General features: G+C 36.6%; 1 protein-coding gene across 1 annotated transcript in view; it reads right to left on the minus strand.

Moving 5' to 3' along the window:
* Window positions 1-2,027: 2,027 nt before the first annotated feature.
* The window catches only part of LOC129639552 (uncharacterized), a 128,775-nt gene continuing 111,862 nt past the window's right edge, over window positions 2,028-18,940 (minus strand). The window contains exons 6-8 of the mRNA XM_055564685.1: window positions 5,856-5,931; window positions 5,490-5,574; window positions 2,028-4,921 (exon numbers count right to left, since the gene is read on the minus strand). Of these exons, the coding sequence (XP_055420660.1) occupies window positions 5,909-5,931 (23 nt within the window). The 3' untranslated portion in view covers window positions 2,028-4,921; window positions 5,490-5,574; window positions 5,856-5,908. The remainder of the gene's footprint in view (window positions 4,922-5,489; window positions 5,575-5,855; window positions 5,932-18,940) is intronic.

The raw sequence follows: 18,940 nt of genomic DNA on the forward strand, positions 1-18,940 counted from the left end.
CCTGGGAAGTGCATGCAAACCAGGGCCTGCATCAGACAGTTCCCGGCAGAACAAGCTAGATGCTGAGCAGTGTAGACTGGGAAACCACACACGCCATGAGTGGGGGCAAACCCAATGCAGCTCAAACACTGTGAGCACATGCCAGTGATATTTGTTTGCAGTGTTCCTCCCTCCCCACAGCACGACTGAACAAGTCAGCCTAAAAAAGTGACCACCACTGTCCCTGTTGTGTCAGGGCAGAAATTAAGACACTGAAGAGACCAGCAAACAAGCTAAAATAAACAGAGGGAACCGTTCTTGAAGTGACAGGTGCAATAGATTAAAACCCTGTAGTTAGCACCAACTACATAGGAAGGGGCCTATAGACCTTGAGAAGTACAAGCCGGACCAAGGAACTATATGAAAATGAACTGACCCCACACGGTCCACAACAGCTACAGAAAAAGTCATAGATAATTTTTACTATTATCATTTTTTAAATTTAAAAAATATATATTTTTAAGTCCCCTATTACTCCATTAATTTTCACTTTATAACCTACTATTACCTTGCCAAAAAAAAGACCCTAAAAATTGATTTTCAGATCTAAAAATAAATTTTTTCTTTAAATTTCAATATATATATATATATATATATATATTTTAGTCATCTAAACTCAGACATAAAGTTTAGGGATGATGAAGAGTAACACAGTCCATCCCATATTCAGTTCTCCTCTGACCTTCTCTGCATGATTAATAAACTAATGTATTCTTCACAGATATCCATAGCTTTGTTAATATAAAGTTATCTTACTACAAATGTTTCTAAAAATTATGTTTTAATGTTAGTCATATGATGTTTTGGGTTTCCCTCTAATTATGGTTTGTTCACCAATTAATTCTTTGCACAAATATTTCTAATATATGACTACTTTTCCCAATATTGGTACACTGAAGCTGGCAACCAGTGTCTCAGAGGACCAAGGCTACATCTACTGGAAGCTATTACTGGCAGAGTGATTTTCTGGGTGACAATACTGCATCAACAAACATGCATATTAAACAACTTTAGTTCAGAAGTCACTTGCGGATATATCACTATTCTACCATAAACTGGTGACTGTCTCAACATCCTTCTTATGGGGCAGAATTAGCTGGAAGTTAAAGCTATTAATGTATAATTTTAAGAATTAATTCTTCAACATCCTACTTTATGTGCAGAGTGACAAATTTCATTGTTGTAGAAAATTTTATCATATATTCAGTTCTGAACAGTTCATACGGAAGACAGGCATGAGTGACAAAATTTTTTTTTTTTCATAGGGAGATCCTGTTTTGTTGTATTATCTGATCCTGAAACTCAGGGACCCTTGGTGGCAGCTGAGGCAGATAAATCTTTCAGAGAGATATGCTCCAGGTTCAAGGAAACCAAATGATCTCTGTCTCCTGGGCCAGTGTCATTACAGTATTGCTAAGTTCTGCCTGCTCACACCTCTTTCATATGAACTGTTCAGAACTGAATATATGATAAAATTTTCTACAACAATGAAATTTGTCACTCTGCCAGCTTGATAAATTGTAGTCCCAACTGGCAGAGCCATTTGCCTTGCAGTAAGCACAAGATGACAGAGTTCTTTTCTCCACATCCTCTTCAACACTTGTTATTTCCTACCTCTTTGATAATAGAATGCCAAAAGTTGTGAAGCAATAGCTCATTGTGGTTTTCATTTGTATTTCTCTAATAATTAAGGATGTTGAACATCCTTTCATTTGCCCAATGAACTATCATATGTCACCTTTGGAAAAATGTTTATTCAGGTCCTTTGTCCATTTTTAAAACTTGGGATTTTGTTGTTGTTTTTGTTATTCACTTAAATGTGTTCTTTATATATTTTGACCTTTGAGTTCAGTTCAGTTCAGTCGCTCAGTCATGTCCGACTCTTTGCGACCCCATGAATCGCAGCACGCCAGGCCTCCCTGTCCATCACCAACTCCCAGAGTTCACTCAAATTCACGTCCATCGAGTTGGTGATGCCATCCAGTCGTCCCCTTCTCCTCCTGCCTCCAATCCCTCCCAGCATCAGAGTCTTTTCCAATGAGTCAACTCTTTGCATGAGGTGGCCAAATTACTGGAGTTTCAGCTTTAGCATCATTCCTTCCAAAGAAATCCCAGGGCTGATCTCCTTCAGAATGGACTGGTTGGATCTCCTTGCAGTCCAAGGGACTCTCAAGAGTCTTCTCCAAAAACAGTTCAAAAAATCAATTTTTTGGCACTCAGCTTTCTTCCCAGTCCAACCCTCACATCCATACATGACCACTGGAAAAACCATAGCCTTGACTAGATGGACTTTTGTTGGCAAAGTAATGTCTCTGCTTTTTTAATATATTTTCTAGGTTGGTCATAACCTTCCTTCCAAGAAGTAAGCGTCTTTTAATTTCATGGCTGCAGTCATCATCTGCAGTGATTTTGGAGCCCCAAAAAATAAAGTCTGACACAGTTTCCACTGTTTCCCCATCTATTTCCCATGAAGTGATTTTTGCCATTAAATCTTATCAAATTTATGATTTGCAAGTATTTTCTTTTAGTAGGTTGTCTTTTGATTATGATTTGGTTTCCTGAGCTGTTGCAGAAACCATTTAATTTGCTGCAGGTTCCACTTATTTATTTTTGGTTTTGCTTCCTTTGCATGAGGAGACATCCAGAAAGGTACTGCTAAACTGATGTTAAAGAATGTACTCTTTATGCTTTCTGCTAGGAGTTTATGGTTTCATACGCCATATTCAAGTCTTTAGTTCACTTTGTGTATGGCATGAGGTAGCAGTCTTCTTGTTTTCTTATTACTCTATAACTCGTTTAATTTTGTGTTTTCTACCATTTTATGTTAGTAGTTTTCTATGTTTTTCTCGGTTTCCTCTTTTTTTGTGTGTCTGTGCTATAGATGTTATGTTTTGTGGTTGCCATGAGGTATTTTTAAGATGTCTCCTAGACAAAACAGTCCTTTTTCTGCTGATAGCATCTTATCTTTGTCTGATTTTCATCCTTTTTCTCTTCTCCCTTTTATGCTCTTATCTCACATTATGTATCCGTTTTTGTTTTGATTTTATCAAATTGCAGGTGTAATTATTTTTTACTGTCTTTTCTCTTTAACCTTCATGCTATAATTAACTGCTTAACAGCCCATTCTAATATGGAGTTGAAAATGTCCAATTCTATCACCTTATTCAAAGCTTTATGTGCCTTTGCCTTTTTGTTTCAGATAGAAGAGCTGGTTTCAACATGTCTTGTAAGGCAGGTCTAGGGGTTGAGAAACTCCCTCAGCTTTTGTTTTTCTGGGAAAGGATTTTATTTCTTCTTCATAGCTGAATGGCATCTTGCTAAATAGTGTATTGTTGGTTGACAATTTTTATCTTTTAGTATTTTGAGTACATCATTCCACTCTCTCCTTGACTATAGAGAAATCTGCTGATAGCCTAATAAGAGTTTCTTTGTAGGTTACCATTATTCCCCCCTGGCTCACCTTAAAATTCTGCCTTTGTCATTGACTTTTGATAGTTTTAATATATCTTGAGGAAGGTCTTTTTGCATTGAGGTAATTAGGTATTCTCTTGGTTTCGTGAAATTCTATATCCTGTTCCTTCCCCATATTTGGGAAGTTCTCACCTATTTTTTCTTTAAATGAATGCTGTTATACTACCTTCTACCTTTCTCCTTCTGGGATACCCATTATCTTAATTTTTCCCTTTTTAAGAGTTGGGTAGTTCTCATATTATTTCTTCATTTTTTTAGATTTTCTTTCTCTTGTTTTATGTGGGTCACTGCTAGAGTTCTACCTTTGAACTCACTGATTCTGTCTTCCACATGGTCTTTTCTATTTACAATGCTTTCTATGCATTATTCATCTCATTTTGGAGGGTTCTTCAACTTAATAATTTGGTACTTTTTTTTTTTTTTTTTAGGGATTCACAGGTACCTCAGTGGTCAAGAATCCACCTGCCAATGCAGGAGACACAGGAGATGCAGGTACGATCCCTAGGTCAGGAAGATCCCCTAGAATAGGGAATAGAAACTCACTCCAGTATCCTTACCTGGGAAATCCCATGGACAGAGAAGACTTGTGGGATGCAGTCTATGGGGTCGCAGAGTTGGACACAACTGAGCACAGTTCAGTTCAGTTCAATCACTCAGTTGTGTCTGACTCTTTGCGACCCCATGAATTCCAGCACACCAGGCCTCCCTGTCCATCACCAACTCTCGGAATTCACCCAAACTCATGTCCATCGAGTCGGTGATGCCATCCAGCCATCTCATACTTTTTTGTCCCCTTCTCCTCCTGCCCCCAATCCTTCCCAACATCAGAGTCTTTTCCAATGAGTCAACTTTTCGCATGAGGTGGCCAAAGTATTGGAGTTTAAGCTTCAGCATCAGTCCTTCCAGTGACTGATCTCCTTTAGGATGGACTGGTTGGATCCCCTTGAAGCCCAAAGGACTCCCAAGAGTCTTCTCCAACACCACAGTTCAAAAGCATCAATTCTTCAGTGCTCAGCTTTCCTCACAGTCCAACTCTCACATCCATACATGACCACTGGAAAAACCATAGCCTGGACTAAATGGACAACTGAGCACACATTCTGTTTAAGAGTTTCGGTTTCTCCTTCTGTTCATTTTATTCATGATCTGACTGAACTGCCTTTCTAGGTTTTCATTCTACGTTTTCTTGTATATCACTTAGTTTCTTCATGACAGTTACCTTGAATTCTGTTATCAGTTACTTGGCAAAATTCCATTTACACCGCTTCTTGGGAACTGTCATTTTCTTCTTGTGATACAATGTTAGTGTGGTTCTTCATTTTACTTGATGTTGTTCCTCTGCTGATGCATTTGAAGTAATGAACACCTTTCTTCCTTCTCTTCCTCTCCTCCTTTTTCTTCTTTCTTGATTCTAAGAATTCAACAAGTTAGTATACCTCTGGGTATACCTGAGAATTGAAGCTTTTCAACCTACAAGGACTCTTTCAGAGTTATCTCCCCTCAATGTTGCTGATTGTGCCTCTGGAGTCACAGATGCCTTGCCGCTACTGGTGTAACTGGCACTGCTGCCTGTGGCACCAGGATGGTGGGAACCTGTACTGGATCCAGTATCCTGTGTTGTATACTCTCCCATCATGAGGAGGGGTGGGGAACCAGTGTCAAAGGTGTCTCTGCCTTGACTAGGGTTGTTAGGTTCATGGCTGCCACCACTGTAGGTGGTATTGCAGAGCCAGAGTCATAGGTGCCTCTATGGCTGATGGGACAGGGTCACAGGTTTTACTGCCCTATGTTCAGTTAGTTCCCTGTGGCTGTGGATACCACTTCAGCTGAAAGGCTGGTTATCTGTGTGTTGCCTTCCCTGATGCTACTAGGTTCTCTGGGGCTACAGGCTCAGCCACTGCAGCTGGGGGCCCAGGATAACAGGCACTGTCTCAACTGCTCCACTTGTTCTACCTCTTCTATGTTTCCACTCCACCTACCTGAAGATGTACAGATGTGTAGAACTGTCCAGAATCCTGGGTAGAGGCATCTTTGTTGAGTTATAGCTGTTTTAATGGTTATAGACTGAAAAGGAGAGAAAAAGGGAGCATTTCATGATGCCATGATATTGACATTACTCAATAATTCTTTATTAATATTGGGTTAGACAAGAAGTTCATTTGGGTTTTTTCCATAAGATGTTAGTTAAATTCAAGCTTTTTCAAAAATTATCTTAAAATTCTAGCTTAAACTGAATACATCAAAAGTGAGAAACTTTCAAGTTACATTGATATTTTAATCACCTGCTTTCAATCACTATCGTTCCTAGTTCCTTCTAACTATAGACATAACTTCTTCATATTTACCTGAGGCCTCTCCAACGTGATTTGGACACCAACAATTCTCAGCCTTGTATTTTTCAGAATTTGCAAATCTCAGCTACTACAGGGAAGAAAATTATATCGTAAGAAAATAGGACTGTGTTTCTTTCTCAAGGCCCTGATTTCGTAACTATTTCATTCATCTAATAAGTGAAAATATATTTTCCAGAAAATGATCTTACACTTTGTTTTATAGCTAAATTTATATATAAGACCTCAGATTAATTTAAGCCCTCAGATTCATTTAATTTAAAAGCTGTTTTTTAGGTTAATAAACAAGTCTAAAGCAAACAAGTCAGGTAACAATAACAAAAAGACATGTAAATGCATTCAGTGAGGTATATTAATCTGTATATATCTTTTATTTTTTGAGGTTTTGTGATTTTTATTTTTACTGAAGTACAGTTGATTTATATTAGTTTCACGTATATAACATTCAATATTTTTATAGATTATATTCCATTTACTGTTATAAAATATTGGCTAAATCCCATGCACTGTACAATATCTTTGTAGCTTATTTGTTTCGTACATATTAATTTGTATTTTTCAATCCCATATCCCTGTCTTGCCCCACTGTTAACTACTAGACTTTTCTCTGTATCTGTGATTCTGCTTTTATTTTTTCATTTACTTCATTTTTTAGATTCCACATCAAATGATAACATACAGTATGTGTCTTTCTCTGACTTATTTCACTAAGCATAATACCCTTCAGGTCCATTCATATTATTGCAAATTTTCACTTTTTTAAGGCTGGGTAATTTTCCAGTGTATAATCTTAATTATATAGATTCAAATTTTACATCTGCATATAACCTCATAATTACTACCCTTTTCAATTTATTATTCCATACAGTTCTCTTATGTCTCATTTTTATATTTTTTCTTTTAATATAAATTTATTTTAATTGGAGGTTAATTACTTTATAATACTGTATTGGTTTTGCCATACATCAACATGAATCCACCACAGGTATACACGTGTTCCCCATCCTGAACCCCCCTCCCTCCTCCCTCCTCGTACCATCCTTCTGGGTCATCTCAGTGCACCAGACCCAAGCATCCAGTATCATGCATCGAACCTGGACTGGCAACTCTGTTCTATACATCTGTGTCTCTTTTGCTGTCTCACACACAGGGTTATTGTTACCATCTTTCTAAATTCCATATATATGTGTTAGTATACTGTATTGGTGTTTTTCTTTCTGGCTTACTTCACTCTGTATAATTGGATCCAGTTTCTCGGCTGTGCCTCACAGCTCGCAAGATCTTAGTCCTCCCAGTGTAAAGTCCTAACCACTGGACTGCCAGGGAATTCCCTCTTATGCCCCTTTTAAATCAATCACCCACTATACAGCCAACCACTGTTCTTATTTCTGTCACCATAAATTTGTTTTGCCTCTTCTTAAATATTATGTAAAAAGAAATCAGAGTATGTACTAATTTGTGCATAGTTTGTGTTTGGTTTCTCTCAAATAAGTATCTATGATATTCACTGATAGTAGTATGTATAGCAGGAATTTTATCCTTTGTAATCGATGTGTTCATAGACCAGAATTTATTTAATTCTATTCTTGATAGGCATGTGGTTATTTCCAGTTTGGGTATATTATAAACTACTTTGCTATGAATTTCTTATACTTGCATTTCAAAGTACAGGCACGTAAGCACTTGTTTCTCTAGGGGTGGGATTGCTGTATTGCATCATAAATAGGAATATTGTTTGCTTCAGTATCTAGTGCCAAGATAGGTTTCCCTCCCAAAGTGTTTGTACTATTTCCAACAACCAAAACAGCATAATGAGAGTCCCAGTTTTTTTTACATCTTAACCAAGTTTGGAATTGTCAGCTTTCTTAATTTTAGCTATTTTGGTATGACTGTAAAGATACCTCACTTCGTTTTTATTTGCTTTCCCCTAGTGAAGAACAATGCTGATCACCATTTTGGAAAAATGGAACCAGAAGCAATTAGATATCACTGCACACCTATTGAAATGGATAAAACTGTAAACAAGAAACTTAAAATACAAAGTTTTGGAGAGAATGCAGAAAAACAGAAATGTCACACACTGCTGGTAAGAATGTAAAATGTTATAATCATTTTAGAAAACAGTTTGGCAGATACTTATGAAGTTAAATAACCACATAACATATGTCTAGCAATCCAAATCCTAAGGATTTTCCAAGAGAAATGTAAATTATGTTAATACAAAAGCTTGGACATATATATAGAAGTTTTATTCAAAAATTTAACCGAACTGAAAGAACTTAGATGCCTTTCAAAAGGTGGATAGATAAGCCTTATTACATACATGGAATGGAATGTTCCTTAGCCATAAAAATAAGGAACTAGTAATTCATTCAATTTAGATAAATTTTAAATGTACTTTGATAAAAGAAGCCAGATCTAAAAAGACTATATGTGATATGATTCTATTTATATGACATCATACATGGCCATAAGACAAGTTATAAATTTATTATGAGTATACAGTCTGATTGCAATGGGATTTAATCTCCTACTAGGGGAAAAAATCCAAAAAATAGACAAACTTTAAAACTAAGGAACATACTTCTACATAACCCATAGATAAAGTCAGTAATCACAGTAAAATTAGATAAGTTATTTAAATGAGTAATAACGAAAGAAATGAGCATTCAGGAAAATAAATATCTAGAATAAATTATCTAAGTCTCCAACTTAAGAAGCTATAAAAATAATTGTTCAGAAATCTAAAGTAAAGAGATGGAAGGGGATAACAAACTACAATCAGAAATCAAAGAGGGACTTCCCTGACAGTCCAGTGGTTAAGTGTGTGCTAAATGTAGGGAGCATGGGTTCCATCTCTGGTCAGGGAACTAAGATCCTACATGCTGTCTGTAGAGCACAGCCAAAAAAAGAAATAGGGAACAGTACAAAAAAGTTTTAAATTGAAAAAGTTTTTGAAAAGTTTAATAAATTGCCAAGAATCCACATGCAATGCAGAAGACCTGTTCGATGCTTGGGTTGAGGAGATCCCCTGGAGAAGGGAAAGGCTACCCACTCCAGTATTCTGGCCTGGAGAATTCCATGGACTGTATAGTCCATGGGATCCCAAAGAGTCAGACATGACTGAGTGACTTTCACTTTCACCTCACAAATCCTTAAAAGAAGGACCAACACTTGAGTGAATGTGGATTTTCACTACAGATCTGGGATATATTAAAAGTATGGGTGGTCAGAAAAATGGGGTACTACAAATTTCCAAGACCTGTTCTCCCTCTGGAAAAACACAAAACAAGCAGGGCTCTCTGAGCCATCTTTCTCAGATTTCTGGAGAACACTCAAAGGTTTATAGAAACCAAGTGAACACTCAATCAGAAAAAAAACATCCTCCAAAATTATAGAAAATTTTATTTGTATGTTTACTTTTCCCCACACTCTTCTGGTGTGGAGTCAGTCTTGGTCTTGAAGTGGGAGCACGCTAGTTTCCAGTTCCTTCTCTTAAACCAGAGAGAACTGGCTGATCTTATTTGCAGATTATTGTATACATCTGTTCTAACATGTTTAGGGGATACCTGAAGCAAAGCATTCATTTCTATTTCTCCCAACTCAGGTCACAGGTGGGATAAGTAGCAGGCACCTCTCATAAAAGCTGCAAGAGGACAATAAATCCACAGAAACCTGAGGCAAGATATTATGGGCAGAGACATACAACAGACCACCTAAGGAACTAGAGTGAGGCTTTTTGTGGAATTAGGATGTTCAACACCAGCCATATATATGGCTGAGAAAACTCGGAAAGCTGAGATACACGCTCAAAAAGGACTTGAGTAGACATCAAGCTTTCATGTTGGGCTCCAGAAAAGAGGCAATTTGCAAAGACTAGAAGAGGTAACTGAGTCTTTTTGTTTCTTTTTCTTTCTTTCTTTCTTTCTTTTTTTTTTTTTGGTTTGTTCTGTTATAGCTTGTGGCATTACAAAAAATTTTTACTAAAATATTCCCTAAATGTAAGTTATGAAAATAGAGACTTCCGTGATTACATTCAGTAAGAAATAGCCTTTGTAAAAATGGTCTAGCAAAGTCCCAAATGTTAATACCACAGTTTAAGTGATTTAAAAAATACCACAGAAAATCCTGGAGAACTGGATGTGAATTCCAGAGTTACCACAATGTAAGTGTCAAATTCCCAATCTGAAATAACACTTAATGCTGAGCAAAAGATGAAGAAACCATCCCTAAAAAAAATCCATACTTTAAGCCAGCCATTGTTGATTTAACCTTGATGAGTTCTAGAAACTTTTCTTTAAATTTCAAAAAAAATCTCCACCTTCCTTCTGGTACATAGCTAAATTACCTGAAAACAATTTAATCTTTCAGGACTTAAAAAACCAGGACAGTGGTTAGTAATTAGTCATCGGATTAGTAATCAGAAATAGTAATCCAGACTTCAGCTGAACCCAATATCTGCTAGCCACAGATTTGTCAAACCCTGAGACTATAAAAGATCCCAAACCATTGTTGCCTTCAGAGTTCTGACCCTAGAGATTCGCTGCCATGCTGCTGAGTGACATCACCTATAAGCTCTCTGTTTCCCTCCCCTCTGTGAGTCCCCTATCCCTCTTCTTCTGAGCAATGATCCAAAAGTTTCTGGAAGGTTCCCTACTGTGAGAGACTTCCTATCATAAGAAATCTTATCAAACCACCACCCAAATAAATCTCTGCTACAGCTACCTCTTGTCTTTCCTAGGAATCATAAACTAATTGATATGACTACAGGTGTATATTGAACTGATTAGATTACATTTCACCAAATTTAAGACATTGTCTGCCACTATTTCTTCAGTAAGTTTTTTTGACATTTATCTCTGTTTTATCTTTGAGAATGTTAATTACACATGTAATTGACTTTTTGACCTTGCCCACAGCTCACTGATTTTCTCGTCATTTTATGGTTTATCTTCTCTTTTATAATTTGCATTGAATATCTCCACATTCACAAATCTTTCTGTATCATCTAATATGCCCTTAATCCATTCAGCATATTTTGGAGTTTTTATCTGTGTAAATTTGATTTATGCCATGCTTCCCTGGTGGCTCACCTGGTAAAGAATCCACCTGCAATGCATGAGACCTGGGTTCGACCCCTGGGTTGGGAAGATCCCGTGGAGAATGGAAAGGCTACCCACTGCAGTATTCTGGCCTGGAGAATTCCATGCACTGTATATAGTCCATGGGGTCACAAAGAGTTGTAAACAACTAAGTAACTTTCACATATCTTTCATGTCTCTAACTTCTTCAAGACTGAAATTATAATCATCATTATGTCCTTTTTTGCTAATTCTAAGCACTGTGTCATTGTGTCATTTCTGGATTGGTTTCTGTTTATTAATTTCTGTTCTCATTTGGGATATACCTTCCTGTTTAATGCTTTTTTTTTAATGGCATGCCAGCCATTGTGGATTTAACCTTGTTGAGTTCTAGACACTTTTAATTCCAAAAAAATCTCCACCTTCCCTTACCTGAAAACAATTTAATCTTTCAGGACTTTCTTTTAAGATTTATTAGACAAAACCAGGACAGTGGTCAGTCTTCGGCTAAGTATTTTCTCTCCTATGGAGGTAAGACTCATCATCTGTACTCTACCAGTGAGCCATGAATCTTCATGAAGCTTTCCAGTTTGGCTGAAAGAAACAGGCATTATTCCTGGCCCTGTATGAGTTCTAAATGCTGTTTCCTCTAATTATTTTGTATGGTTCACTTCTGGTCTTGGGTCACTTCCTCAGAAGCATATGCTCATGAGTTGACTGAGTTTAATAATTGAATGAGACCTTCTGCAGTGATCTGGAGTTGCTTTTCTGTGTTACTCTCTTCACTCTTGAATTGTGTCCTGCAAACTCTAGGTCTTTTGTGTCCCATTGCATAGCCTGTTTCATATACTCAGTGCAGAAGGTTCATTGGGCTTGTCTGACTTCTTTTTCCTCAGTTTCCTGGAAATCTTCTCCCAAAAGCTGGTACAAATATAGCAGTGTATACATGTCGATCTCCAGCTCCCAACATACCCCTTCTCAACGCCACCTTTCCTCCCTGGTAACAATAAGTTTGTTCTCTGAGTCTGTTTCTGTTTTGTAAGTAAGTTCATTTGTACCATTACTTTTTAGATTCCGCATATAAGGGATATATCATATTTCTCTTTCTCTGGCTTCACTCAGCATGACACATTCTAGGTCTTTCCATGTTGTTGCAAATGGCATTATTTCAGTCTTTCTAAGGGCTGAGTAATATTCCATTGTATATATGTCCCGCGTCTTCTTTATCCGTTGTTGTCAGTGGACATTTAGTTTGCTTTCATGTCTTCGCTATTGTAAACAGTGCTGCAGTGAACACTGGTTTCCACATATCCTTTCAGATCATGTTTTTCTCTGGATATATGCCCCGAACTGGGATTGCAAGACCATATGGTAGCTCTATTTTTCAGTTTTTTAAGGAATCACCATACTCTACCAACCTAGACAGCATATTAAAAAGCAGAGACATTACATTGCCAACAAAGGTCCTCAGTCTAGTCAAAGGTCTAGTCAAAGCTATGGTTTTTCCAGTAGTCATGTATGGATGTGAGAGTTGGACTATAAAGAAAGCTGAGTGCCAAAGAATTGATGCTTTTGAACTGTGGTGTTGGAAAAGGCTCTTGAGAGTCCCTTGGACAGCAAAGAGAACAAAGCAGTCCATCCTAAAGAAAATCAGTCCTGAATATTCATTGGAAGGACTGATGCTGAAGCTGAAACTCCAATACTTTGGCCACCTGATGCAAGGAACTGATTCATTGGAAGAGACACAGATGCTGGGAAAGATTGAAGGCAGGAGGAGAAGGGGATGACACATGATGAGATGGTTGGATGGCATCACCAACTTGATGGACATGATTTTGAGTAGTCTCCAGGAATTGGTGATGGACAGGGAAGGCTTGCCATGCTGCAGTCCATGAGGATGCAAAGAGTTGGACACAACTGAGCTACTGAACTGAAACTGTTCTCCATAGTGGCTGTACCAATTTACATTCTCACGACTAGTGTACAAGGGTTCCCTCCTCTCCACACCCTCTCCAGCATTTATTGCTTGTGGAATTTTGGAGAATAGCTATTTTGACTACTGTGAGGTAATTATCTCATTGTAGTTTTGATTTGCATGTCTCTAAAAATTGGTGATGTTGAACATCTTTTCATGTGCTTACAATCAGTTCAATGTCTTTTTTGGAGAAGTGTCTATTTAGGTCTTCTTCCCATTTTTTAAAAAGTATTTATTTATGGCTGTGTTGAGTCTTCGTTGCTATGCATGGACTTTTCTCTAGTTGTGGCAACTGGGGTCTACTCCCTAGTTGTGGTGTGTGGGCTTCTTGTTTCACAGCACAGGCTCTAGGAACAAGGGCTTCAGTACTTGTGGCACATGGGCTTCACTGCTCTGTGGCACATGGGATCTTCCTAGACCAGGGATCAAATCAGTGTCCCCTGCATTGCAGGGCTGATTTTAACTACTGAACTACCAGGGAAGCACTTCTGCCAATTTTTTGATTGGGTTATTTGTTTTGATGATGTTAAGCCACATGTTTGTAACTTCCAGAGACTAATCTCGTTAGCCACATCATTTGAAAATATTTTCTCACAATTTGTGGGTTGCTTTTTCGTTTTGTTTACTGTTTCCTTTACTTTGCAAAAGTTTTTGAGTTTAAGTAGGTTCCATTTGTTTATCTTTGTTTTTACTTTCATTATTCTTGAAGATGGATCAAAAAAGATATTGCTATGATTTATGTCAGAGAGTATTCTGCCTATGTTTTCCTCTAGGAGTTTTATAGTGTTGAATCTCACATTTCTGTCTTTAATGAATTTTGAGCTTATTTTTTGTATATGATGGTAAAGATCATTTTTTTTTTACATGTAGTTTTCCAGTTTTCCCAGCACAATTTGTTGAAAATACTGTCTTTCCATCACTGTGTAGTCATGCTCCCTTTGTAACTGATTAGTCGATCATAGGTGCCTGGGTTTATTTCTGAGCTTTCTATCCTGTTGCACTGATCTATATTTCTGGTTTTGTGCTGGTACCATACTATTTTGATGACTATAGCTTTGTAGCCTAGTCTGAAGTCAGGGAGCCTGATTCCTCCAACTCCCATTTTTCCCCCCTCAATATTACTTTGGCTATTTGGGGTTTCTGTGCCTCCATATAGATTTTAAGATTTTTTTTTGTTCTAATTCTGTGAAAAATGCCCTTGGTAATTTGATAGGTAATTTTCTTCTAGTTCAGATTTTATATACAGTGTTTTAATTATAGCTTCATTTGGATACTCAAATTTTCCTTATTATTTTTCATCCCATGAGTCATTTATATGAATGAGTGTTTTACATTTTTTGATTTTGGAAAATATGGCTGTATTTTGTTATCAGCTTCTAATTTAATGTGTTGTTGTCCATATGGTAACAAATCTGGTTTGAGTTTGCTCTGTGGCTACTAATGGAAGTGTTCTATGAATTCTAATTCTGTAAATGGCAGTTTCAGTTTCTATATTAACTAAATTACAAATTTTATTATTTGTATTTTCCATAAACCTTGCTATTTTAAACTGCACAATGAATAAATCATTTGGAAATTCACATTAAATCTTCATATAATATTTGTAGATTTATAACTTCCTGTTCATAATCAATTTTATCTTTATATATTTTAAGCCTATATATATCACTGAATATAAACAAGTTCATAGTTTTAATAACTTGTTAGCACTAATTAATAATCACATTCTGAGTAATGCTTTTCATTCATGTTTATTTTATCTGATATTAACATCAGGACCCTGTTTCTTGTTATTTGTAATTATTTGTTATGTGTTTTTATATAATTTCTTTCACATTTCTATGATCTCATAGTTTAAGTACGTGTATTTTAAATAATATGTGTGCTCAGTCACTTCACTTGTGTCTGACTCTTTGTGACCCCATGGACTGTAGCCCACCAGGTTCCTCTTTCCATGGGATTATCTCAGCAAGAATACTGGAGCAGGTTGCCATTTCCTCCTCCAGGGATTTTAAAACTCAGTTTGATATTTGTTGAGTTTCAGATACTGATTTGTTACTGTATAATTATCCTCTCCCCTTATTAAATTTTTAACCGAAGTTCTTTAAAAAAATTTTTTTTATTGAAGTGTAGTTTATTTATAATGCCATGTATGCTTCAGGTAATACAGCACAGTATTTCAGTTGTATATATTTCTTTTATCAGATTCTTTTCCCTTAAAGGATTATTACATAATATGGAGTCTAGTTCCCCTATGGTATAGAGTAGGTCCTTGGTGGTCATCTATTTTATACAAAGTAGTGTTTATATGTTAACCTCAGCCAAATTACTTTATCTATTTAAGTATTCTACATTATATTTTTTTATCATTACTTTCAATATTTTAACAAGGATACTTTAATTCTTTTTACTGTATCTACCATCCCATTTACAATAGAAATACAATAGGATTTAACTCCAGGCATGTTCTACCTGCATCTTGTTTGTTATACTTGTCTAGATCAGAGATTCCCAAATGTTGTGCTTGGGAAAATGGTATGGTTAAGAAATTTATATAAATGTGTTGAGAGATCAATACCATAGGTACTCAGGGAGGCCAGAAACATTAAGAATCCCCAGCCAATCACCTCAGTTTATGAGAAACCTTGATGATTTACTACAGCATGACATATAGAAATTACCACTATCTACTGTTCAGGTGTGTGCAAAAATAATGTAGTTTATAGCATTGAATTTTACTTTTTCCATTAACCACGTATACTTGTCTTATCATTACTTACTTTTTATAGGCAAGACATATAACAAATCTACTCAATATATTTATTATTTGTACACCACTGTTTCTTGCATCCTAATAGATTTGCTTCAATTTTTATCCACCTGAAATATGTCTAATAGTTCTTTTAATGATAGCTTATGAATAATAATTTTTATACTGTCTATAAAATGTTTTGATTGATCCTAATTATTGTTTAGTTGCATACAAATTGTTGTTGAATAGGTCTTTTTCCTCAAAACCTTAAAATTAAAATTTTCTTCAGTCATTTATTTCAATTTTTCTGTAGTAAGGAGTTTGGAAATTAAAAGGAGCTGATTTTTCAAAATTTAGCTCTTAGTATGTTGCTTCTACCTAGTTCTCTCCATCTGCATCTTCTTTCAGTATATACTGACCTTTTTATTTATTTATCTACATCTCTTAAATATTCCTTCATATTATTTTTAAGCGCGTTGATTGTTTTTCATTTTAAGTAATTCTATTTTTCATTTTGCTGATTATATTTTCAGGTATGTCTAACCCAATATTTGACCAGTTTCTGTTGTTTTGTTTCCACAATTAACTATTTCAGTTCTATGATTTTTTATTCTTTTAAAAATTACAGTATCTAAGACCTTCTCTGAAACATTGGTAAAAGTGTTATTCTGATTTTTTCTAATTAATCTAATTCTTAGGGCTTGTTTCAGTTTTATCTATAAGCTTGTTTCTGTTTTATCTATAAGTTCATGTTTCTTATATCTTCATCTGTAAGTCTTTTTGAGCCCTATGTTGAAGCTGTGTTCCTCTAGATGAAATTTGCCTTTGTTTTAACCAGTTCCATGGGGGCAGTATCAAACTTGGACTTGTTTAGAATACATTCTCTATTTTAGTTTTCTCAGACAAAACAAATGTTAATTCAAGACTGCATACTGGCATATGGCCTTGAATTAATTCTCTCTTGCTGCAAAACAAATCTCCCTAAAACTTAGTGGCTTAAAAAAACATGCATTCTTTATCTCAGAGTATATTCATGGTTTAGGAATCCAAGTACCCTGCAGGTGAGTCCTCTGTTTGAGAATTGCAGCCTCAGATTACAAGGCTGCAATCAAGGTGTCAGCAGGGGCTGCATTCTTATTTGATGATGTGATTGATCAAAGATCCACTTACAAGTCCACTTACATAGTTCTTGGCAGGATTCAATTCCTCAAGAGTTGTTAAACTGATAGCTCCTCACATCTTTCCAGGCTGTTAGTCTGTACTTCCCAAGTCTTAGCATATTGGTTAGTAGATCTCAGTATATTGCTTAGTATATTGTCTGTTTGTCTCTCTACAAACACATACACTCTCTCTCTTAAGGCAGTGTTATTATGGAGAACTCTGGTACCATTTTTGGTACTGAGTTGTTCAAGAACGGAATTTGAGTTCTTTGACTTGAGAGTTTCTGGAATTGGATTCCTAACCTCAGTAGATTTATAGATGCTAATGACTATTTCTGGTAGTAAACAGAGCACTGACAGTCTATGATCTAGCAATGCAGAACATTAGAACTGCTTGATCCTAATCAACCACTTAAAAGCAAGGAACTAGGTGAGTGTGTATATGATATTTTGAGCAGTTTTGACAAACTAATATAGGGAGACTGGCTGCTTACTCCTAATGTCTCTGAACAAATTTGGGAAAAAAAGAATGAGCTCAAGGATTTGAATTCTGAGTTCAAATGCCATATAATTCTACTGCTTGTATCTCTGAATCTTAAATCTTGTATCTCTTAAGGAGATATACATCCTGTAGTTGCTGAAAAGCAACCCCAGAATCTCATCTGCATCTAGCTGTATTATAACACAATTTAAACTCCCAGCCTCATAGGATGATTATGTTAAAGTGAGAGAATTGATGGGGAAGGACTAGGGCCTTGAAAGTTGGAATGCAGACATATAGGAGAACACTGATGGAGCTGGGGACATGGAGTCCTAAATCCTAATGAACCTTCTTTGCCATTGGGAGCACCTCTAGTGTAGTTATTCTATAAAACAATGCTGAATCTTCTCAAGACACCCGCACCACTCCTCTCTGCATCTAGATCTGTAACTAGACTCAAGTTCCACCAGGCTTCTGAAGGTAAGGTGTCAATACAAAGTATGACCCATAAGAATTTGTGCTATACTCCAAAAGAACTGCTTGCATTTTCAAATTTGTGTAGTAATGGATACTAAGGAAGTGGAATAATGGTGGGAGGAACATGAAGTTGTACAGACTAAATTTATATATGTAAGCAGAATCACAAAGCAGAGATTCTGCATTTAATGGTGCAGCATCAAAATTTAGAAAGGGCTCTGTTTGGCTGAATCATGGATCAAAAGACGTCCCACCATGTTTGAGTTTGAAATGCTAAACATGACTTACCTTAATGTAGAGGAAGCAATTCAAAGGCATAGGGATATTGAAATGTTAGAATGGATTTGTCATATAAGAACTACTCATCTACAGTGGGAGGGTCTAAAAGGCATACCTTTCACCATGACTAAGAAAGAAACTTGGGAGGGGAGCCCAGTATCCTTGAAAAGTCCTGTGGTCTTCTCTGTAGGCCAGACCTTTCAGTGGGAAATGCAATCAGTGAATTGGGAAACCTAAGTGCAATGGGAGTACTAAGATCCCAGGGTGACAGTGTCATGTGGTGACACTTAACCACTAAAGGCAAGATGGTGTGGTTACCATACTGGACAGTTGAGTCAAAGCAGCAAACAATCATCTGATTTTCACAGACCCATGACACTGGCTAGTTGATCATGACTTCTGTAGACCTGTTAGGAAGGCTACTCAATTATTACTTGATCTTATAGTCATAAAAGTTCTAGATCAAGTAAGCAAAAGTCTAACTTAAATCATAAAACAGAGTCTTAACCTCAGGAGACCTGAAATGTCACTGTGGTCCACCAAAGAGTAGGGGTTTATGGAGGTAAAATAATTTTACCTCATTTCATCTTTTGGTGGGCTCAGTGATCCCTGAACTCATCCTGTTCTGGAATGCAGAATTGGAATAGAAAACTTCAGTAGCTGGAATAATCCCCATATTGGTTCCCTGACCTGTGCGGTGAGGGATGTTATAGTAGGAAAGGCCCAATGGGAGCCATTAGAACTGCCTCTATGCAGCAAAATAATAATGAAAAGCAATGCTGCACTCCTGAAAGGACTGAAGAAGTTGGTGCAACAATCAAGGACTTGAAAGATAAGAAGTGCTGATTCCTACCACATCCCCATTATACCTGCT

The sequence above is a fragment of the Bubalus kerabau genome, chromosome X (genome assembly GCF_029407905.1).
Source record: "Bubalus kerabau isolate K-KA32 ecotype Philippines breed swamp buffalo chromosome X, PCC_UOA_SB_1v2, whole genome shotgun sequence".
In the NCBI taxonomy this organism is placed as follows: Eukaryota; Metazoa; Chordata; class Mammalia; order Artiodactyla; family Bovidae; genus Bubalus; species Bubalus kerabau.